Source organism: Hyla sarda, chromosome 4 (genome assembly GCF_029499605.1).
Source record: "Hyla sarda isolate aHylSar1 chromosome 4, aHylSar1.hap1, whole genome shotgun sequence".
Lineage (NCBI taxonomy): Eukaryota > Metazoa > Chordata > Amphibia > Anura > Hylidae > Hyla > Hyla sarda.
In genome coordinates this window covers 196,361,333-196,385,830 of record NC_079192.1, presented here as the reverse complement: position 1 = coordinate 196,385,830, position 24,498 = coordinate 196,361,333, and the positions used below count along the sequence as shown (strand labels likewise).

At 41.2% G+C, this 24,498-nt stretch overlaps 1 protein-coding gene across 1 annotated transcript in view; it reads right to left on the bottom strand.

Annotated features, from left to right (window-relative positions):
* Positions 1-8,276: 8,276 nt before the first annotated feature.
* The window catches only part of PODXL (podocalyxin like), a 78,639-nt gene continuing 62,417 nt past the window's right edge, over positions 8,277-24,498 (bottom strand). Inside the window, exons 5-8 of the mRNA XM_056573192.1 lie at positions 19,684-19,840; positions 17,688-17,737; positions 14,822-14,980; positions 8,277-11,201 (exon numbers count right to left, since the gene is read on the bottom strand). Coding sequence (XP_056429167.1) covers positions 11,010-11,201; positions 14,822-14,980; positions 17,688-17,737; positions 19,684-19,840 — 558 coding nt within the window. The 3' untranslated portion in view covers positions 8,277-11,009. The remainder of the gene's footprint in view (positions 11,202-14,821; positions 14,981-17,687; positions 17,738-19,683; positions 19,841-24,498) is intronic.

The following is a 24,498-nucleotide window of genomic DNA, read 5'->3' as shown; positions in this document are numbered from 1 at the left end:
TACTGTGTACAGTACTGGGCACCGGTGTACAAGAAAGATATAGTGGAGCTGGAGAGGGTTCAAAAATGGGGAATGGGAGGACTACAGTACCCAGAAAGATTATCAGAATTGGGGTTATTTAGTTTAGAAAAAAGAAGGCTTAGGGGAGACCTAATAACTATGTATAAATATATCAGGGGACCTAACAGAGATGTCTCCCATGATCTATTTATACCCAGGACTGTATCTATAACAAGGGGGCATCCTCTACATTTAGAGGAAAGAAGGTTTCTACACCACCACAGACGGGGGTTCATTACTGTAAGAGCAGTGAGACTGTGGAATTCTCTCCCCGAGGAGGTGGTCATGGTGAACTCTGTAAAAAAAAAGTTCAAAAGGGGTCTGGATGCTTTTTTGGAGAATAATAACATTGATGGTTATGTATACTAGATATTTAGGGACAGCATGTTGATCCAGAGATTTATTCTGACTGCCATATTTGGAGTCGGGAAGGAATTTTTTTACCTCTGTGAAGTTTTTTTTTCCTTCCCCTGGATCAACTCGGTAGGGACACATTAGGGATATAGGTTGAACTAGATAGACTCTGGTCTTTTTTCAATCTTACGAACTATGTTACATATGCTGGACGTTAGGTGCGTCCTAAATTACTTAGACTTCCTGAATTCTCTGGTTCTTTCTAACAGATTATTTGTGCAGTTCTCAGGTCCAAATAGGGGTAATAGTGTTAGGGGTGACACCATTGCAAGATGGGTTAAACAGGCCATTTGATTTTCTTATGTCTCCTCTGGCCTTTCTCCTCCTGTCGGTCTCAAGGCCCACTCTACATGTGCAATTGCATCCTTTTGGGCCGAGAGGAGAGGGCCTTGATAGACCAAATCTGTAAGGTGGCCAGCTGGTTGTCTCCTCACACTTTTCTTCTGCCACTATAGGTTGGACGTTTGGGAGCTGTTCAGATTCATCCTTTGGTCGCAAGGTTCCCCAAACTATCATCCCACACTAATCTTTATCTTTGGTACTCTCTCAGGTGGTGCTGTCATGGCGAGAAGGAAAGCCGGTAATTTCTCAGCGATAATTCTGTTTCCGTGAGCCATGGCAGTACCACTACATTCCCACCCTTTTTCTAATTAGCTCACTGTGTATATATATAATTTGGATGTAGAAAAAAAATAAAAAGAAACCCTCTCTTAGGTGGTGCTGTCATGGCTCATGGAAACAGAATTACCGGTGAGTAATTACCGGCTTTCTTTTACTGGTAGCTAAGCACGTAGTGGAGAGTTATGGAAAACAAATATTCTGTCAAAAATGGATAGATTGCACCTGAACTTTTAAAAGATAACTGACTGATGGATCAACCCACTAACCTGAATATACGGGCGGTTAGTGTGTGTGATCCGGAGTATAGTGATTTCTTCCTTAGCCCAGTCCATCAAGCTGTTCCCGAGATATAGCACAATCTTGCAATATACAGATGAATTCTTAGCCTTCAAACCTGTCTCCTGCTGCAGTTATCTGCCCCTCTGATGCCTCCTCCTTGGACCCGTTCACAAAGCCCCATTTAAGATGAAAATGAATATTGATAAGCAGAGAAAACCTGAACCAAGTGCATGGCGACAGAGGTGCGAATAATCTTCGAACCTGTCTCCAGGTGCAGTTATCAGTTAATTTGCATATTGCAAGACTTTGCTGTATCTTTGAAATGGCTGAACGGATTGGATGATCTTTACTTCAACCACACTAACCACCTGAATATTCAGGATCAGAGTTGAGCGAACTTACAGTAAATTGGTTAGTAATGAACCTAGCAGCTCGGCCGTTGATGACTTTAGTCTGCATAAATTAGTTCAGCTTTCCAAGTGATCCAGTTGCCTGGAAAAGTCCGGGATGACAGTCTTAGGTCTCCTAGGACTGTATCCACCTTTTCCAGGCAATTGGAGTACTTGGAAAGCTGAACTAATTTATACAGACTGAAGTAATCAATGGCCGAGCAACGTGCTTTGTTACTAACCAGTTTACTGTAAGTTCGCTCAACTCTATTCAAGATAGTGGAATTGATCCATCTGCCAGTTTTCATTTTTTAAACATATTTTCTTATTTGTCTTTACACAGCTGTGCCTCTCAATTCCTGCTTTCAGTGGGGAGGACTTCTTGCTCTGTGATTTGACATTTCAGAAACACTGGTTGTGTGCTAGCCACTAACGCTTTTCATGACTCAATGACACAGTAAAGTTCTTACACAAGCAGCAGAGCCTGTGTGTCTGAAGTGTTAGTAATTTTGCTTACATAAAGATAAGGTGCACGTCCGCCTAAGCAAATTTTTGCATGACTTTCGTGGGTAAGCAAAAAATACCAATCTGCCCTAACTAAGCAATTTTCAGTTTTTACTTTGCAGTGGTCCAGGATTTATCATTGCGAAAGCCGCACATAAGCAAATAAAAGTCGCACACCCCCTTCAAAAAGTCATAAGTGTAAGCAAGGTCAGACCTGGCTTACAAACTTGCTTATGACAGCATTCTCATAAAGTGAGACTTTTTGTGCGACTTTTTTTACTTTCATTTTCACAGGCATGGTGGGACGAGTGGGTAGGAGATGTACAGAAGGGTGACAAGCTTGTCACCCGCCCGCACATCTCCTCCCCACGCCACACTACTACAACTCCCAGCATGTCCTTACTGTAAGGACATACTGGGTATTGTAGTTGTGCGGCACGGGGGGAGTGTGTTAGATGGGCGGGCTTATGATGAGCTTGTCACCAAGCGTATGATGAGCGTGCCGCAGGACTACAACTCTCAGCATATCCTTACTGTAAGGGCATGTTGGGAGTTGTAGTCATCCAGTGGGGGCAGGTGGCAAACTTGTCACCCGCTTGCACATCTCCCCAAGCCCTGCTGCATGACTATAACTAGTTGTAGTCATGCGGTGCGGGTGGGTTACCTGCGGACTACCACAATGACCATCGTTTTTTTAAATTATTTGTTTAATGTTAATAAAATGGTTAACCAGGGCTTGTGAGGGAGTGTTTTTTTGGAATAAAAGTTTATTTTTTTTATTTACTTTATAGGCTTAGTAGTGGAAGCTGTCTTATAGATAGAGTTCATTACTAAGCCCATTAGCACCAAAAACAGCTAGCGCTAACCCCCAATTATTACCCGGTACTCACCACCACAGGGCTGCCAGGAAGAGCTGCTACCAACAGTCCCGGATCGTCAAATATGGCGCTCCTGGGCCTAGGCGGTAACAGGCTGGCGTTATTTAGGCTGAGGAGGGCCAGTAACAATGGTCCTCACCCACCCTGGTAACATCAGGCTGTTGCTGCTTGGTTGGTATTTGGCTGAGAATGAAAATATGGAGAACCCTATGCATTTTTTCCCCCATAAATAATAAAAGAAAAATGCATAGCGTTCCTTGTATTTTTATTCTCAGCCAGATACCAACCAAACAGCGACAGCCTGACGTTACCAGGGTGGGCGAGGACCATTGTTACTGGCCCTCCCCAGCCTAAATAACACCAGCCTGTTACCACCTAGGCTCAGGAGCGCCATTTTTGATGCTCCGGCCCTGTTGGTACCGGCTCTTCCCGGCACCCCTGTGGCGATGGGTATCGGAGTAATAATCCGGGGTTAGCGCTAGCTGTTTTTGGGGCTAACACTAAGCCCCGACTTAGTAATGGACTTCATCTATAAGACAGCTTCCACTACTAAGCCTGTAAAGTAAATAAAAAACACATTTAAAAAACTTTTATTACAAAAAACACTCCCCCATAAGCCCTCGTTACAAAATGTTGTTAATATTGAACAAAAAACTTTGGTCATCGTAGTTCACCAAATCTGAAGTAGCTGGCAGGACACACTGATCTGAAATGTAAAGAAAAACCAAAACAAAACATGGGAGTACATTTAGGGGGAAGAAAGTGTTTTTAAAATTTTTTTTATAAACACACATACATTTTTTTTTTGCTTATGTTTGCTTAAAAAAAAATGGTATTCCAAAGTGATTTTATTGGTTTTTGCTTATGTGAGCCACATTTATCAACCCCCTGTAATAGTATGATAAATATGTCTAACATAACAAAACCAAAGGAAAAAAAATGCCTGCAGAACTCTCTTACCAAAGCAAACAATGATAAATGTCCCCCAAGGTTCCCAGCAGATAACATCCCTCTTCTGCTCTGTGCAGAGTGTGTGTGTGAAGTCAGCAGCAGCCAGTCCACTGCTTCCAGAGTAAAGAAAGGTGGTTTGTTACCTAGATAATGATCAGTAAACAAGAGGTAGAGAAAAGCAGCTGTAACATAAAAAGTAGGCAAGTTTGGAAATGGCATGGTTTTGCACGTAATACTGCAATTACTACTACATGTGTCAATATGGCTATTTTGGTTACAAAAAATAATATACATCAATAGACCTAATTTGAAAAACTAAAGCTTTTACTGACTTATCTAAAGTAAGCTCTTGGTTTAAAGGGGTACTCTGCCCCCCCCCCCCCCCCCCCCGTGATCTCTCCTGCAGCACCCCCTGTCATCTGGTGCATGGAGCGAGCTTCACTCCGTGCCCTATGACTGGTGATGCAGGGGCTGGAGGGTCGTGACATCACGACCCCGCCTCCTTAATGCAAGTCTATTGGAGGGGACCTCCGGCCATTGCATAGCCAATCATCAGGCACGGAGTGAAGCTCGCTCCATGCACCAGATGACAGGGTGTGCTGCAGGAGAGATAGCGGGGGTTCCCAGCGGCGAGACACCTTGTGATCAGACATCTCATCCCCTGTCCTTTGGACAGGGGATAAGATGTCTAAGGGTGGAGTACCCCTTTAAATTCCATTACACTCACAATGTTCCAAAAGCTGTGTAGTTCCTATTGTGAAATGCCCAAACACCTTCAATAGTTGCTGACCAAATGTTTGTTTGGTAAATAGCGATTTTTCCTCCCCACATTAATGTTTAGTAAGGCTGAGCATTTCTGTGTCCTGAATGTGGAAAGTGGGTGTAGTCTACAGACATCTGTAATGGCAGCTTATCTCCTTAAAATCAAAAGGGTAGGTCGGTGGAAACATAATTTGCCCGATTCTTCTCTCCCCCCAATATAATCGGTCTTGGGAGAGTTTGGAGGCTTTCATACACATTAGACAGGTGGCCAATCTACTTTTTACTAATGTGTATCAGAGTCTTTAGCCTTTAGTCTTGCTGTACTCTGTGAACTGCTCTCCTTTCTCCTTTCTCAGGCCCCATTTAGCACCTTGAAAAGTGATATGAAGCCATAAGTGGAGGGGTAGAGGCTGACACTAGAAACTAGTTTCCATCACACTGCGTGAGCGCAATAGTATCTAAGACAAGCACTGCATTTATGTAACAGTTTGTGCTTATTTTTAGCTGCAAGAATACCACTTTATACAATCCATAGTTAATGAGAAATTTCTGTTTTGCATACCACTTTACCTTTTGTACAAAAGGAATTTCTACTTCTGTAGATTTCCCTTTTTATAGAGTCTTAAATGCTCCAGGTGGCTGCTTAGCAACTGTATTGACCGTGAAGCTGCCTTTAAAGGCTTTGTGTTTGATACTGGGCACACCCTCTGCTCATTCATAGGCTATGTGACTTGTGACATATTAAAGGGGGTATCCAGACAGCAAGAAAAAAGTTATGTTGTGGTGAGTGGCATAAAAAAATGACATTCCCATACATTGGTCCCCTACAGCTCCTGCTTTGACCTATCCTGGCCCCCCACTTTAGATATTGACCAATTATCGGGTTGGCCGATATTCACAATTTTGGACATTATCGGTATCGGCAATTACCATGCCAATAATGCCCGCCTCCCCGGCCAGAGACCACCGCCACCACTGCCCCTGCCCCATTGCCTCCTCCATCCCCGGTTTTATAATTACCTGTTCCCGGGGTACGCGCTACTTCTGGCTCCTGCGGCCTCCTGCGCACTGTGCTGTGCAGCGCAATGACAGCTCAGAACGCCGCCGGAGCCAGAAGTAGCACGGACCCCGGGAACAGGTAATTATAAAACCGGGCATGGGGGAGGCAATGGGGCAGCGGCGGTGATGGTTGGACTAGAGAGGACCCCAGGATCGGCAGGGGGAGAGAAGCGTGTGGCGGTCTCTGGCCCTGCAAAAGCCGCTGCAGTTCATTGATTTAAAGCGCCCGCTTTAAATAATTGATCTGCAGCGGCTACTGCAGGGCCGGGTGGGGGGAAATAGCCGATAACTTATACCGGAATATCGGTATAAGATATCGGCTATCGGCCTGAAAGGTCACAGATTATCAGTATCGGCCCTAAAAAAACGATATCGGTCGATCCCTACCCCACTTGTTACGCTTCTGCCCATTGACTAATCCTGTCAGTGACAGCCCGACAGCCAATCAGAGGGTATTCACTGCTGAAAAGAGTCTGTCTTGGAAGTAGAAAGAAGAGGGACAAGTGAAGGACTGGAAAACATCAAAGCTGGAACTGCAGAAATTTTTTTTTTATTTTTTTATTATTTTTTTTTTATATTCAAGCTGCCCTAAGCAACAAATTAACCTTGTTTTTTTTTTTTGTTTTTTTTGTTGCCTGAATAAACCATTTAACCGTGTATAATGATGACAACACAAGACAACACTCTGGATCAGAAGTTTATTATACATATTCATAGCTTTCAATATATAAATTTAGAGGAAACTAGTATAACAATCCAGTTCTGTCCTTTCCAGTGTGTAACAGACCCCTGTTCCTATTAAGAAAACATTCATTAACTAACAAAAATAGATGAAAAGTCATCAACATTCTAATCGTGGAGCAATTCATGCCTCTGAGCAAATATTGTACTGGTAAATCTATGTTCACAAGGTGGAAATTCTGCTATTCCGCTCAAATTCTGTTCTGCTAAGCTTACAGTGGAATTTTTCAGTTTTGCAAAATTTGAGCAGAATTTTTCTGTGTACTCAAAACACCGAATTCTGCTGCAATTAAACGTGAAAGTTAAATTGGATTTTCCCCAGAATTCTGCAAAATTTTAAGATAATCTTTTATTTTAACCAAATCAGGAAAGCATAAACTTTAAATGGGACAGCGGAATCCCCATTTAATTTAATGTGCAGTAAATTTTGCGAAATTTCCAAGCTGAATTTTCAGTCGGTATTCCGCCCAGAAATTCAGATGTGTGAACATAGTCTAATGCTGACGGTGCAAAGTCAATTTCTTTCACACAGATATTGCCATGCCTTGTGATAGATACAATTTTCAGCTTTCTGTTTTAAATATTTGGCAACAAATTTGTACAAAGAAAAAAATAATAATAATAATATTCCATGAAGAAGTTTGTCGCTTCTTATTTTACATATAAAACTCATTCTTCAAATAATAAGCAAATCTATAAAGAGTGCCTCTAAAGTTGCTATTACCCAAACATATACTCTTTATCAGTATTTCCCAACTAGTTTTCCTTCAGCTGTTGCTAAACTATGACTCCCAGAATGCCCAGACAGCCTTTGGCTGTCTGGGCATGCTGGGAGTCATAGTTTAGAAACAGCTGGAGGGACACTGGTTGGGAAACATTGCTCTATACAGTCCCTGTTGGTCACAAAAGAAAGAAAAATTTAGTGCATTTTTAGAATGTCTGTTTTAGCCTAATGCCACTATCCCTTTTATTTTTAATAAAAAAAATGTGGTCTTTTGTGACCTGCTGGTCAGAGAAGGGAGTGCAATAAATCCTTAATATGATTTCGCTAGTAGGATCGCTCCTCTAGTAAGTAGAAGTAATGGCGAACCACAGAACGAAGTTGTTGGGAAATCGAATTTCCTAGGTTTGCTCTTGGCACTATACTATACTCTGCCTATAGAGTGCAGCAGGGTATTGGATTTTCTTGTGGCTGTGCTGCTTTAGCTTACACTCACTTGCCTTACTTTTAGCACAAGCGATTATATTCTTAAGAGTACATTATGGAATAGCATATATCTGCCTTAAAGGGGTATTCCAGGAAAAAACTTTTTTTATATATCAACTGGCTCCAGAAAGTTAAACAGATTTGTAAATTACTTCTATTAAAAAAAAAAAATCTTAATCCTTCCAGTACTTATCAACTGCTGAAGTTCAGTTGTTCTTGTCTGTCTAACTGCTCTCTGATGACACCTGTCTCGGGAGCTGTCCAAAGTAGGAGCGAATCCCCTTGGCATTTGCTATGGGGATTCGCTCCTACTCTGGACAGCTCCCGAGACAGGTGTCTTCAGAGAGCAGTTAGACAGAAAAGAACAACTCAACTTCAGCAGCTGATAATTATTGGAAGAATTAGGATTTTTTAATGAAAGTTTTTAGAAATCTGTTTAACTTTCTGGAGTCAGTTGATCTAAAAAAAAAAAAAAAAAAATAGGTTTTCCCTGGAATACCCCTTTAACTGCTCGTCTTCTTCTTGGAAAGAAAAACAAAAAAACAAAAGTATACCTTAGGCTTATATTTAAGAAGTAAAAAGTCATTATTTACAGTGCACGTCCAGTCAGTCAAGCCTTACTAACCTTGACCCCCTGCTTCCATAGTCAAGGTTGGCTTTAAAAGAGTAACTATCCCATAAAAAAAGAGAATTATTTTAGAAAAATGACCCCAGAAGCTGAGCTCTGTGAGCTGATATAGTCTGCATATATCATTGTCGGCTTGTTATCAAGTTTTAAAAATGAAGAAAAGTTATATAAAAAAAAAATGATCTCAAATATCCAGCTGAGAATATACAGAATGAATTTTACATAAATATCTCATTATGGTCAATGTAAGGTTTCTTCTACTGCTGTCATTGTCTAAGTGGTTCTGTCTGTACAAGCTAAAATATGCTAAAATAAAATAAAAAAATGTAAAAAAAATACCCTTCACAAACATATTGTTGGACTAGGAAGCATGTGTGGTCCATGGTTACAATCCTGGGGAAACGCCACTGTTATATACTGTGCTCATTAGGATGCCTGAAAAAAATATTAACTTGTAACCTAGAAAATGAATACACATTGCCCTGCATTACCGTATTTACTCGAGTATAAGCCGAGTTTTTCAGTACGATTTTTCGTGCTGAAAACGCCCCCCTCGGCTTATACTCGAGTGAACTCTCCGCCTGTCAATCCCTTCTCAGTGGTTTTCAACATGCGGACCTCCAGATGTTGCAAAACTACAAGTCCCTTTGTGTCGTCGTCAAGGCAACGTCACTAGTCCGGGGCCGGCCCGGAGCGGAGAAGAGGGCCTCCCAGTGAAAATGGACAGCCTGGAATGACTAACCCTCCCCACCGGAAGGTCCCTGCAGCATAGATGGCCCGGACCAGCTCACCCTTCCTTCCCACTGAGGGAAGGTGTGTAGAAAACTAAAGGGGGATCTGGATGATGATGATGATGATGATGATGAAGGCCGCAGTGGTCTTCAACCTGCGGACCTCCAGATGTTTCAAAACTACAACTCCCAGCATGCCCGGACAGCTGATGGCTGTCCGGGCATGCTGGGAGTTGAAGTTTTGCAACATCTGGAGGTTGAAGACCACTGGGTGATGATGATGACGGGGGGATGATGGCAGGGTGATGATGACGGATGATAATGACGGGGGTATGGATGATGACATGGGGGGATGATGTATTTCCCACCCTAGGCTTATAGTTGAGTCAATAACTTTTCCTGGGTTTTTGGGGTGAAATTAGGGGCCTCGGCTTATATTCGGGTCGGCTTATACTTGAGTATATACAGTAGTTATGTTTCTAGCGTAATGCAAACACTGCAATGTCTATGTATGATTCATGGGGTCTCCGAAATATCCGCCACCATAATATAGACTTGATCCAGGTAAAATAGAAATTTCATTGACTTAGAATAAATAGATGCATATGAAGTATCACAACACATATAAAAGGAACCTTATTGTATTGGACGGATGCAGGAGGAGATCTAAACGTATGAACTATGCTGCATTTTTATCCTGATCCAGTGTGATAAAATGTGCCCATAAAGGATGCTCCTGTAGCCTCCTTTTATCAGAGGTACTTCTAACCTATTTTGCTTTTCCTCATCCCTCTGGATAGGGGTAAGTGCTGGGGAATGCACTGTATCTGGGATTGGAGCTACCTCAGGTGAAGTTCACACCTCATGACAATTGCCTTGCCTATATTAAAGAGAATTCTGTTCTTGCCACTTTGAGTCAATTTTATCCCGTCAGGATCTCATTTCGCTGCTACCTCAATTACTACCCATTCCAAAATTGAGGATGTCCTGAACAGACAAGTTACATAATACACATCCTCTAGTCAAAAACTTTATTTTTTTTCTTTGTTTAAAGTTTGGATAATCAAGCGGGAAGATAAGAGGTAAAGTTTTGTATAAAGGGGTTCTTGTAAAACATGAAGTAAAGCTCTTTAAGGCAGATTATGCCTCAGTTCTTAGCCTGCCTACATATCTTCACCCATTAGCAATTTCTATAAGAAACACTTAAAAGCTATTCATGTATTTGAGTAGTCTGTTATGGTTGCCTTGTTTACCTGCTAAGTATAGTTAGTAATGCCTTATGGGGCGATTGACTTGAGACACTTTTTATCACTGTTCTTGTGGATAATCCCATAAAGAAAATGAAATACTATACAGTATACTCTACCGAAATCCTGGACAATATATTGAGAAATGTGGATACATTCAACTGAAAATAGTTTATGGAATACAATAACATATTGACCCCTATTTAAGAATGCAGGAAATACCGTTATTGCTTTAACGTAAGTTCAAAACCTCATATCTGTAAAGTATTTGCTGTCAGCAGTAACATCATGCAGTTCTTATCTTCTGTAGTCTGTGTCAGGCATCAAAGGCTGCAAACATCACATTTGTTTTCTACACTTTTCAATGAATGGAGTTGACCCAACCTTTGGTAATGTGCGGGACAGAGCTGGAGGGAGTAAATGCTGTTCCATGTGACACCTCCAACAAATGCGTTGCTCATACTTCTTTTTTTGACCAACTATTTAATGCACTTTGTATTGGTATTTTTTCAATAAGTCTTATTGGTGTTCATTTGCTTTATAAGTGGGTGTCCTCCTCTTCATCAAAATCTTCTCTTGTAAGGTTGTCAAGGGGAACAATCCAGCTGTCCCCAAGTTCTCCATTAGGACCACCTTTTTTCTCCTGCATCTCAGGGGAGGTCTCCATGACTTCAAGGGTTGGATTGTCATGATAACCATTTTCCATGGTCTGAAGCTCTTCAGTAAGTCTCTGGGGAAAAAAAATCACAAATGAAGATAAAAATAAATAATTTTTGTTTATTTATTCATTAAAGGGGAACTCCAGAACGTTACACTGTGCTCAGCTAATCGTCAGCAACAGCGAAACATGTGCAGACATTCCACAGGTTTGGCTGATCTGGCAGGTGCTAAGACTGCTCGTAAATGTGCAGTTTCATAGATGGCAATGCATTTCCTTGTGGACTCCACAGAAATAATAGATTTGTCTATTCTTTCTGCGGATGCCGGAATCAGAATTTCCACAGCAGAAACATCTGGTGCAGAAATTCTGCAGTGTAAATCAATGGCCATGCAGACATTCCGCAAAAGTTCCGCCCTTTTGAACCTGGCCTTAAAGGGATTGTCAAGGATTAGGAAAACAGAGCTGATTTCTTCAAAGAAAAAAAATTAACCACCTTTCCTCATGATGTGTGAGGTGTTGCAGTTCAGGTCCATTGAAGTGAATGGAGCCAAGTTGTAATACCACACAAAATCTGAAGAAAGGGGTGGTGCTGTTTTGGAAGAAATCAGCTCTGTTTTTCTGTTCCTAGATAATCCCTTTAAATTGCAGGTGACAACTCATTTCTCTCCTCCAGTACTTTGGTAAAAGAAGGTGAAGCTAGCTGAGCATGGATTTCTGTCTTCCCCACAGCAAAACAGTACTGCAGCACAGCAGGTAGGTGGAAGGGGAAAGGATTCGACAGCAGTGGTTAATATATGATTTTCATCAAAAAATGTGTGTGCGTCACGTTACATCAACCCTTGTTGTATCCCATGGCAACTATGATATCTCAATAAAGCAGTTCCTTGATTAAGAGTCAGCGCTGGACATTCCTTTTCTTCTGATACTTGTGTGGATTTGTCCAAATCCAGTCCGGGCGCATTCCACAGGAGTGAATATATATATATATATATATATATATATATATATATATATACATATTCTCAATAATCATTAGCTCTCACAAAAAGTTTACTCAATGTAACTAATTTAAAAATTGCTTGCAATTTTAGGGTAAGTTTACACAGGCAAAAGAAGGTGCCCATGAAAAACACTGCAGCTCTCACTGATCCACAGGCAATGTGGGGTAGGGGGCAGCTCTAAAGGTGTGGCATGTCACTTCTTTTCAGCACATTTCTTCTGCTCCCATTGTCAGTGGGGTATTTCCTGGGATTTAATGGATGCTAAACTGCTTTTTATTTATTTTTATTTTTTTAAAGATACTTAGAACAGCAAACTGAATATTTCTCTATAACAAAGGGGAGGGGTAGATTGGTAACAGGTGTGTAAATCTTCGTTTGGGACTCAGTTCTGAGCATACTCTGTCTGAGTGTTGCTTTGGAAGAGAGGCAGTTGAAAGAGAGTAGTAAAACAGGAGTTTGAAAGCAGGAGTTTGAGATCGCTGTGAGTGTCACTTTGTGAAATCCCCATAACTAGATGGCCTCCATGTTGGAAAATGCAGTCTTGTGCGATGTATGCAATCCTTGAACAGCAGTTTGAGGGTGCATATTGTTGTGCAAGATGTGTGCGAGTTGTTTATTTGGAAGGCCAGATCCTGTATCTAGAGGAGCGACTGGCAACACTGAGAAGCATTGACAACTTGGAGAGGAGTTTTCTGCTCACTGAGCAAGTACTCTCTGGGGTAGAGGTGGAGGAGGATAGTGGGACGGAGGTTCAGGGCAGCTAGCTGGGTTACAGTTAGAAAACGGGGTAGAGGGAAAAGTGTCAGGGAGGCTAGTCCTGATCTGGCACATCCCAACAAGTTTGCCCGGTTGGCAGATGAGGAGGATGTCATTTCAGAGCTAGCAGTACTCTGCCTCTGACCACCAGGGTCAGTGCTCCAGGAAGGAGAAGTGCAGGGCAGGCCAGACAGGTACTGGTAGTGGGAGACTCAATTATTAGGGGGACAGACAGGGTGATCTGTAACAAAGACCGGGATCGCTGAACAGTGTGTCTACCTGGTGCTCGAGTTTGGCGGATCGGGTTGACAGGTTGCTGGGTGGGGCTGAAGAGGACCCAGCAGTCATGGTACATATTGGCACCAATGACAAAGTAAGAGGTAGGTGGAGTGTCCTTAAAAATGATTTCAAGGACTTAAGTGGCAGATGAGGTTCAACACTGATAAATCTAAGGTAATGCACATGGGGAAGAAAAATACAGGCAGGGATTATGTATTAAATGGGAGCACACTTGGGACGACTGACGTGGAAAAGGACTTGGGAGTCTTAGTTTAAGGGTACCTCTCATCAAATAAACATTTGATATATTTTAGATTAATGAATGTTGAATAACTTTCCAATAGCATGTTAATGAAAAATATGCTTCTTTCTATTGTATTTTTCCCGATCAGTCCTGTCAGCAAGCATCTCTGACTCATGCTGGAGTCCTAAACACTCAGAGCTGCCAGCCTGCTTTGTTCACAGCCGCACAAAGCAGACTGGCAGCTCGTAGTGTTTAGGACTCCAGCATGAGTCTGAAATGCTTGCTGCCAGGACTGGTAAGTAGACCCCTAGTGGTCATTTCTTCAAAGTGGAAAATGAAATAGAAAGAAGCATATTTTTTTATAACATGCAATTGTAAAGTTATTCTGCATACATTAATCTATAATATATCAAAAGTTTTTTTGATGAGAGGTACCCTTTAACAGTAAATTTAGCTGTATCGACCAGTGTCGGCCAGCTTCTGCCGATGCAAATAAAATCATGGGGTGCATCAATAGGGGCATAGATGCCCATGACAAGGAAATAATTCTACCTCTGTACAAATCACTAGTCAGACCACACATAGAATACTGTGAACAGTACTGGTCACCAGTGTACAAGAAAGATACAGAGGAGCTGGAGAGGGTTCAAAGACGGACAACTAGAGTAATACGGGGAATGGGAGGACTACAGTACCCAGAAAGTTTATCAGGGTTAATTAGGGTTATTTAGTTTAGAAAAAAGAAAGCTTAGGGGAGACCAAATAACTATGACTAAGGCTGTGTACTAACAGCCGAAACGCGTCACCTACCTGTACCTGTATGTTTTGTTACGAATAAACTCCTCATAATTCAACCGACTATACAACCCTGGACTACTTCATTCTTTCTATGTATAAATATATCAGAGGACTTTACAGAGATCTCTCCCATGACCTATTTATACCCAGGACTGTATCTATAACAAGGGGGTATCCTCTACGTTTAGAGGAAAGAATGTTTCTACACCAGCACAGACGGGGTTTCTTTACTGTAAGAGCAGTGAGACTGTGGAATTCTCTGCCTGAGGAGGTGGTCATGGGGAACTCTGTAAAAGAATTTAAAAGGGGTCTGGATGCATTTTTTGGAGAGTAAGAACATTGCTGGTTATGTATACTAGATTTATAGGGACAGAACGTTGATCCAGGGATTTATTCTGACTGCCATATTTGGGGTCGGGAAGGAATTTTTACCTCTAGTATGAGTTTTTTTTGCCTTCTTCTGGATTAACTCAGCAGGGACTCATTAGAGATATAGGTTGAACTTGATGGACTCTTTTTTCAACTATGTTAAGTGCAATTGTTAAGCACTGTACCAGGGTTGCACACATTCAGTCCATTAAGTACACTTATCGTAAATTATCTAGACTTACCTGCTCTCGCTTACGTGCTTGTCTTTGATGGCAACACCCATAAATAGCTGCAGTGATCAGAAGAGCCACTGCCATGGAGACTATAACACTGATGAGAGGAATGCTCACCAAATCTTCTTCTTCATATTTTGCCCCATAATTAAACAGAAAGGAACCATCCTGAACATTTAGAAAAAAAAGAATTCATATTATTAATCAAAGATGATAACACAAAGTATCTAAAGTTTTCAACCTGAATTGTGTTGTACTGTACCACAAATGGATTTATTATCTACTGGTGCATATGATACTATTTTTTTTCTGTCTACATACCGTTAACCACACGCACATACAGTTTATTTTATTTGGAAGCCAATTAACTGCTTGACACTATCACTAAGATCTTTTTGGTTAGCCATTCTTTCTGCTTTCAGCACATCATAACATAAAGATTTTTCAAAAACCTGACTGGTTATGTTAGAGCAGGGGTCTCAAACTGGTGGCCCCAGCATTCCCGACATCCGTTAGCTGCAGCAAATAGCTGTCTGGGCATGTCCAGGCATGATAGGAGTTGAAGTTTTGCAACACCTGGAGGGCCATCAGTTTGAGACCCCTGTGTTAGAGTAATTCTTCAGAGCGGTAACAAAGTGATTTTATTACACCCCTCCATTGTGTATGTTTTTTCTCGTTCTCTCCATTTCAGGGGATAAGACCAGGGCTGAACTGTAGTACACACAGGCACTTCCTTTCTTACTTGACAGTTAACCAATGTTATTCAGTTTACCTGTTAGTGTTTGTAATGTTATGACTGATTAGTATATAGACTCCATATAGATGTTGGCCAAAGTCATATTCTGTTTTCTTCAATCAGCAAGCCGACAACGCTAACCCTTTAAACGGGTACTCCGCTGAAAATATCATATCCCCTCTCCAAAGGATCCAAACTCCGTACCTGATGACTGGCGAACACAGCCACCATGCCCCCTCCATTCATGTTTATGGGAGGAGGCATGATGGCCACGCCCCCTACCATAGACATGAATGGAGGAGGCATGGCCCGACATCACGAATGCAGAAGCTCCAAGCTGTTTCAGACGCTGCTGCTTCCTGGCCTGGATAGGGTTCACAGGTCCTTTGGATAGGGGATAAGATGTTTTCATCAAAGTACCCCCTTAAAGGGGTTCTCCGGTGCTTAGACATCTTATCCCCTATCCAAAGGATAGGGGATAAGATGCCTGATCGCGGGAGTCCCGCCGCTTGGGACCCCCGGGATCATGCACGCGGCACCCTGTTTGTAATCAGTCCCCGGAGCGTGTTCGCTCCGGGTCTGATTACGGACGACCACAAGGCCGGCGGCGTGTGACGTCCCGCTCCGCCCCTCAATGCAAGCCCACAGGAGGGGGCGTGACAGCTATCACGCCCCCTCCCGTAGGCTTGCATTGAGGGGCGGAGCGTGACGTCACACAACGCCGGCCTTGTGGTCGTCCGTAATCAGACCCGGAGCGAACACGCTCCGGGGACTGATTACAAACGGGGTGCCGCGTGCATGATCCCGGGGGTCCCCAGCAGCGGGACTCCCGCGATCAGGCATCTTATCCCCTATCCTTTGGATAGGGGATAAGATGTCTAAGCACCGGAGAACCCCTTTCAGGAAACAGCCCAATTGCCCTTAGAAAACTGAAAATGCGAAAATGTAAATTCTTTGTGTCCTTTCTGCTCTTTTAAGAGGCATAACTATTTATTTTTCCAGGTCAATGTACAGAGAACTAGCAGGTGTGGGCACTGCATATTACTTGACCGAGATACACGCTTATTCAAACAGGCTTCTCTCCAGGGTGAATCCAGGGTGGGTAAAGACAAACCGCATGGGGTTCACTTGATCTGACAAGTCCAACATCCAAAGTTTGAGATATAAAGCTGTAATGACACTCACCATCTCCCCAACTCACACCTCTTTTATTCACATCTGGTCTGTTATGCTACTCTGCTGTCAATCCAGAATAAAAGATGTCTTGGGGTTTACAACATCTATGGTAAGTGCTGTTATTTCTTTACACCTCATATGCTGGATCTTATTTTTCGATCCACCGAGCCATATGAGGGCGTGTTTTTACATAGTGCACTTTATAGTAAAACTGATGTTATCTTTATTCCGTGGGTCAATACGAATAAAAAATAAAACATAACCGTTCTTTACATGCTTTTTCATTATTGTACTTTTATTATTAAGAAATCGTCAAACATTTTTGGCCAATATAACTATGCTTACAACTGCCCTATTCTGACCCCAATAACTTTCTTATTTTTCCGTATGTGGGACTATATGAGGTCTTTTTTTTATGCTGTGATCTGTAGTTTTTATCAGTATCATATTTGCGTACGTCCCTTTTTAATCACTTTTTGTTCCACTTCTTTCTGTGATATGACCAAAAATCTGTAATTTTGGACTTTGGTAATTTTTTATGCATATTGCATTCACAGTAAAGAATAATTTACATTATAGTTTAATTTTATAGTTGTAAAATGGAAAAAGGAGTGTGATTTTAAAACTATATTGGTGGAGGGGTACTGATATACTGTATATTTTTTTGAACTTTTTTTTATTTTTTTTATTTTAACCCCATGTATGCACCACTGGAACCTGCCATGTATAAAATTAGTGCAACTCCTACGCTCATTTCATGTGCATTTCATAAACATAGGTCATAGTGGGCAAAGTACCATGGCACAGGGACGAAGATTTGTCAGAAGAGTAAAATATTAGAGGATTCACAATAATACTAATGTAAGGGAATCCAAAGGGAAGAAAAGTTGGATTTCACTAAAGCTCCCATCTCCACACAAGCATTTCTATTTTACACCTGTGCAGGTTTGAGAAATGGCTTACCTTTTTTATGTGTTTTAGTGATGCATACAAGTCTTCTGTACTTAAGGAACCTAAAAAGGAAAACAAGTTGAAGGTTTAAGAGAGTGATATACTGTATGTTGTGACAGATTTCTGAAATAGGACACATTCAATTATAAACTTGAAACGTATGTCAGTACATTATGCTAGCTTTCACTTAGAAACTGACTAAATGATGTCACTTTTGATACGCATGGTCTTATATGTATTATTATTATTTATCTAAACATTTTGGTCATGGTTTATTACCTGTGACAATGCTGCAGGTACACTAAAGTCTTTGTTGGAATACCTTTTTAATGGCCAAAAATGATATGTAAATTAGCTGCTTTAGTGCATTCCCTAGCCCAGAGGTGCACTAGTACAGTTTGCAGAAAGAAAACAAAGGTGATCCAGTGCTTGGGAAAACAGCTCAGGCTTTGTTGTAAACGGACATCTAAATGCATACAGGTGAATGCACCATTCATCAGTGATGTCACCATTCCCACACCTGCCAACTTTAACACCCGAAAGCGGGAGGCGTGGAGTAACAAGTTGTGCACTGGCTGGGTGCAGGATCCAGGTGCAGGATCTGTGGTGGAGGTGAGCTGGATTGTCTTTGCATATATTCAAGTGCACTAGTACGGCTGCCTGGCTAGTCCCTGGATAACACCCCTTAAAGGGGTACTTCACTGGCCAGGGTTCAGAACATTTGGTTCTGAACGCGATGCATGTGCTGTTGGAGTCGGCCATGCCCCCTCATGACATCACACCCCGCCCCCTCAATGCAAGTCTATAACGCGGGGCCACAGCGGGTCGGGCCCAGCCTCTAACAACGGTCAGGAACTGTGGCTAATAGCGCGCAGCACTGATCGTGATGCCGTGTGCTATTAATCCTTAAGAACAGCTGTAGGACAGCATGAGGGTCCCCTACTTTCCTCCTCACTGTCCGATCGCCGAATGAATGCCCAGTGCTTGAGATCCAGGCATGAGCAGTTAAGCGGCAGAATCATTGATCAATGGTTTCCTATGTAAAAGCTCAGTGTGTGCAGTGTTTATAGTCCCCTATGGGATAACAATGATCAATGTAAAAGATCAGTGTGTGCAGCGTTATAGCCCCCTATGGAAGCTATAACAGTGAAAAAAAAGTTAATAAAGATAATTTAACCCCTTCCCTAATAAAAGCTTGAATCACCCCCCCCCCCTTTTCCCATTTAAAAAAAAAACTGCATAAATAAAAATAAACATATATGGTATCACCGTGTGTAAATGTCTGAATTATAAAAATATATTGTTAATTAAACCGCACGGTCAATGGTGTACGTGCAAAAAAATTCCAAAGTCCAAAATAGCTTATTTTTGGTCACTTTTTATATCATGAAAAAATGAATAGAAAGCAATCAAAAAGTCTGATCAAAACAAAAATTGTATTGATAAAAACTTCATATCACAGCTCAAAAAGTTAGCTCTCATACCGGCCCACACGCGGCAAATAAAAAAGTTATATGGGTCAGAAGAAGACAATTTTAAACGTATACATTTTCCTGCATGTAGTTATGATTTTTTCCAGAAGTACGTCAAAATCAAACCTATATAAGTAGGGTATCGTTTTAATCGTATGGAACTAAAGAATAAAGATAATTTGTTATTTTTACCGAAAAATGTACTTCTTAGAAACTGAAGCCCCCAAAATTTAAAAAATTTAGTTTTTTTCTTCAATTTGGTCGCACAATGATATTTTTTTCCATTTTGCCATATATTTTTGGGCAAAATGACAGATGTCATTACAAAGTAGAATTGGTGGCGCAAAAAATAAGTCATCATATGGATTTTTAGGTGAAAAATTGAAAGGGTTATGATTTTTAAAAGGTAAGGAGGAGAAAACAAAAGAGCAAAAACGTAAAAACCCTCCGTCCCCAAGCACCAGTAGCAACAATTTTGTCCACATCTGTAAAGCAACTTTAACATTCAATAACATGGAACTATTTGTAGTACATACTTTGCACATAGGCATTTACTATCACCAGCTCATTTGGTCCACGGCCAAGATCTATATGGCATTTCTCCTGGTCTGGCTTGTATCCAGGCTTAATAGCTGAGCAGATATGCTTCAATATTTCTTTTGCTTCATCTTCATTCTTACTGTCATATTCTCCCTAGAAAAACACAGTGGGAAAGATAATCAAAGGATTTAGCAACATTGTTTTGGTGTCACCAAAAGTGTAGTATGCTGTTTACACCACAATCTAAAATATATTACCCTCCTACTGTGCTTTGTTTGCACTTTGCTTGCCATTCAGCACCATATTTTCAAAGATTATTTGTCTCTTTTATTCTGCACAAAGGTGTTCCATTTTATTCCACAGTACAGGTTGTGTAAACAGTGCCAACTTACAAAATGCCCTGTGGCATGACCACTATTTTTGTTTTGAAGGGGCTTAAATGAAAGGAACCTCTCCTTGTCAAATTGTTGTTAATAAAATGAATACTTAATAAACAAATACATATTAGTAGAGGAGATCTGCAGCGCTGGTAACTAAAAAAAAATGTTAACTTATGTAATAGGAATTGGAAAGACCTATAAACAATGGTCCAAATCGGTCCAGCCATTCTCCTGTTATTGCCACCCGATACATCATAGAAACTACATTTCCCATGATTCCCTGCACTTACTTCCTGTCAGGGCTGAGCGCATAATGAACACATAAATAAAGATTAGGTGGGACGGCGTGAGTCACGGCAGGGGAGTGCTGACAATCTCCCTCTGCATCATGGGTAAGAATGACGTGCCGTTGACAAAATGGCAGCTCCATAGACTAATCGACGATACAAGCATATCAGGCACAACAACACTGCTCCCTTGCATGCTCAGGCTGCTAAAGTGTTGCATGAAAAAGTTTTCAAGCATCCCAGCCATGTGGGTTAGAACAGATTTATTTAGGCCACTTTACTCCACTGCTCCATGTTGCTGCACATCATAGCTCTGTGAGGTGAAATCTGACCTGTTTGGCGCCAGACAAGTGAAGGGGCTTGTGATTTTGGCATTACTTGGTAATTGCAATTCATGCATATTTAGATACATACAAAATACTGTATTTGGAAATGCTTTATAACTGGGAAAGTAACAAAATGATCAAAACAAATGAACACAATATAAAGTAAGGCCATTCCGATCTAGGACATTGATGGCATATTCACAGGACCCTCTAGGACTGACGTCTACCTAAAGACCAATGGCCCTTCAGCCCCCTTCAGTCAGGTTGAAGCCATGGTGGTAATGGAGCTAAAAACAGCCATATGGGCTGCTTTACACAGTTTATGTAATTCCCATAGCGTGCTACACTGTTTACGCAACAGCCATCCATGTCAATTGGAGTTACAAAATTTGCATAAACAGTTGGCTTGGCTGTTTTTTTTTTGCCTCCTAGGTGAAGGAATCCAGGGGGCCCTCCATCATGGTAGAATGTAATGGAATATGTAAATATTCTATAAGTGACTATATGGTAATACCCCTTCAAAGCTGTAAAAAATAAAATAATGAATAAAAAACAACAACATTGTTTTTAAATGTTAAATAGATCATACACAAAGATGGAAAATGAATAAATATTACATGAACTGAATGAAATGTAATTATTAAAGGAAACTGCAGATGGCAGTGTTGGAATGCATGTGTTTAAAACCAATTATTGACCGCAATGTTGAATTTCACAGCCATGATATATTCTCTCTCTGTGTCTCTCCCTCCCTCCCTCTCTGTCTCTCTCTCTCTCTCTCTCTGTCTCTCCCTCTCTCTCTCTCCCCCTCTCTCTCTCTCTCTCTCTCTCTCTCTCCCCTCTCCCTCCTTTTTTTTCTGCTTTTCTTAATCGATCACGAAGGGTTAAAATATCCATGTAGCAAACATTTTTTTTACCAAACGAACAAAGATACTGTAAATGGTATGAAATGGATCCGTTGTTTAGTAATTTATCATAATGCAAAGGGCCAAACAGCACAGCATACTTAGAATTACTTTTAGTGTAAAACCAAAAATATGCTTACTTCCTAAGACAAATGTTACAGATTTATCACAGATTCTCAGCCTTTGCGAATAATCACATGATCTACAGATGTGTTAAAGTCTGCACTGTCAAGTTTAAATTGGTGTACTTTAAACAAAGGGTAATGCCCCATTTTTCCATTTTTAAGGAATTTGGACCATAGCTGGGTTGACGCCAGTAGTACACACATGGCTTTCTTTCCCTTACTTGTCTGTCCAAAAACAGGGCAGTACTTTGGGCCCTATTACAAGGGTCAATTGGCATATGGAGGTAAAGTGTCTATGTCTATTTTGTGGCATTTTTTCATTCAGACTTTTTGAATAAAGGCCACGAGTAAATCCACTAGGAACAAAAATTATGTGTCCTTTATATGCCTTTGGGCTTCTGACTCTGGCGAAAAAAAGAAATTAACCCCTTAAGGACCAGGCACATTTTGGCCTTAAAGGAAAACTCTCAGCTTGCTCCCCCCACACTAACCAGCGGTACTGGCTGGTAGTGCGGGGGACGCTGATCAGTTTGATGCATACCATGCCCGGATCCGCCACGCCGTTCGCCCATCATCTTCTTTCATCTTGATATGCAAATTAGCTGTTAACTGGCACGGGCGGCGTTTCTGACTTCATCTGGCACTGCCTGGCTTATGAATATTCATGTTCTCCCTCCACTGCGCATGTGCTGGCTTCCTGTCTACACCCGGAAGCTGCTTCAGTGCAGAAGATAACAGGCAAACAGTGTGGCGGATCCGGGCATCAAACTGATCAGCATCCCCTGCACTACCAGCAAGCTGACAGTTTTCCTTTAAGGACCAGGCCAATTTTATTTTTGCATTTTTGTTTTTTCCTCCTCGCATTCTAAAAATCATAACTCTTTTATATTTCCATCCACAGACTAGTATGAGGACTTGTTTTTTGTGTCACCAATTTTACTTTGTAATGACATCACTTATTTTACCATGAAATGTACGGCGCAACCCAAAAATATTATTTATGTAGGAAACTTGAAAACAAAACAGCAATTTAGCAAATTTTGGAAGGTTTTGTTTTCACGCTGTACACTTTATGGTAAAAATGACATGTTTTCTTTATTCTGTGGGCTAATATGATTAAAATGATACCCATGTTATATGCTTTTCTATAATTGTACCGCTTAAAAAAATCTCAAACTATTTTAACAAAATGAGTATGATTGAATTAGCCATAGTTTGACCACCTATAACTTTCTCATTTTTCCGTATATGGGGCGGTATTAGGGCTCAGCTTTTGCGCCATGATCTGTAGTTTTTATCGGTACCACTTTGGTTAGATTTCACTTTTTATTATTTTTTGGGGAATAAAATGTGACAAAAATGTAGAAATTTTGGAATAAATTTTTTTTATGATTACGCTTTTCATTGTACGGGATAATTAACAATTTATATTATGCTTTTTTTGGGGGGGGGGGTAAAATGAAAAATACGTTTTTATTGGGGGAGGGGATTTTTCAAATTTTTTTTATATTTTATTTTTTAAATGTTTTAACTTTTTTTTACACTTTAATAGACTACATAGGGGACTATTTATAGAATACTGTTCAGTGCTATGCATAGGACCTAGCACTGATCGGTGTTATCGGTGATCTTCTTCTCTGGTCTGCTCGGTCTCAGACCAGAGCAGAAGACCCCTGGAGATGGACAGAGGCAGGTGAGGGGACCTCTGTCCACCATTATGGATGATCGGATCCCCACGGCAGCCCTGCGGCGATCCGATCATCCATTTAAATTACTGCACTGCCGCAGATGCCATGATCTGTATGGATCACGGCATATGAGGGGTTAATGGCGGACATTCGCACGATCGCGGATGTCCACCATTACCGGTGGGTCCCTGGCTGCTGATAGCAGCTGGGACCTCCCGCGTATGACATACATTTACGTCCATTGCCATTAAGGGGTAAAATACTGCCACAAAAATGTAGCTGTGTTAAACTCACTTATGGTATAGGGCATGTTCACAAGTTATAAAACCATACATAAAAAACACCTGGCAAAACAGGTAAAAATATATATGTGCTTTTTGTATGGGAGTTTTTATTAACATTTTTTTGGCATTTTTTATATATTTTTTTTCAAGCTACTTCGCCATAAAGCCCAGATTGGTGTAGTGCTGCAGTGATTGCTGACTTTTGGAGCTTAGCCAGAGTGACCATTAGGTTTTTGGTCACCTCTCTTACCAAGGTCCTATTCCCCCGATTATTTAAAGGGGTTATCCAGGAATACAAAACAGTGCTAATTTATTTCAAAAACAGCTCCATGTCTGTCCCCAGGTTGTGCGTGGTATCACAACTTGGCTCCTTTCAGTTCAGTCGAACTGAACTGCAAAACCAAGCCCAACCTGGAGACAGACAGGGAGAAATTAGCTCTGTTTTTCAATTCATGGACAACCCCTTTAATGTGGTGGGACAACCAGCTCAGGGAAGAGTCAAAGTTGTTCCAAACTTCTTCCATTTAAAAGGCTGCTGTGCTTTTGGGAACTTTCAATGCAGCAGAAAGGTCTCTGAGCTCTACAGGCAGTTCTTTCCATCTCATGGCTTGGTTTTTGCTCTGATAAGCATTTTCAGCTGTGATACCTTATATAGACAGGGCTGTGTCTTTCAAAATCATGTACAATCAACTAAATTTACCACAGGTAACTCCGAGCAAAGTATAGAAACATCTCATAGATGAGGCATAGAAAAAGGTCTGAATAAGTAATGCCCATGTGAAATTTTAGTTTTTATGTGCCTTAACCAATATGTAC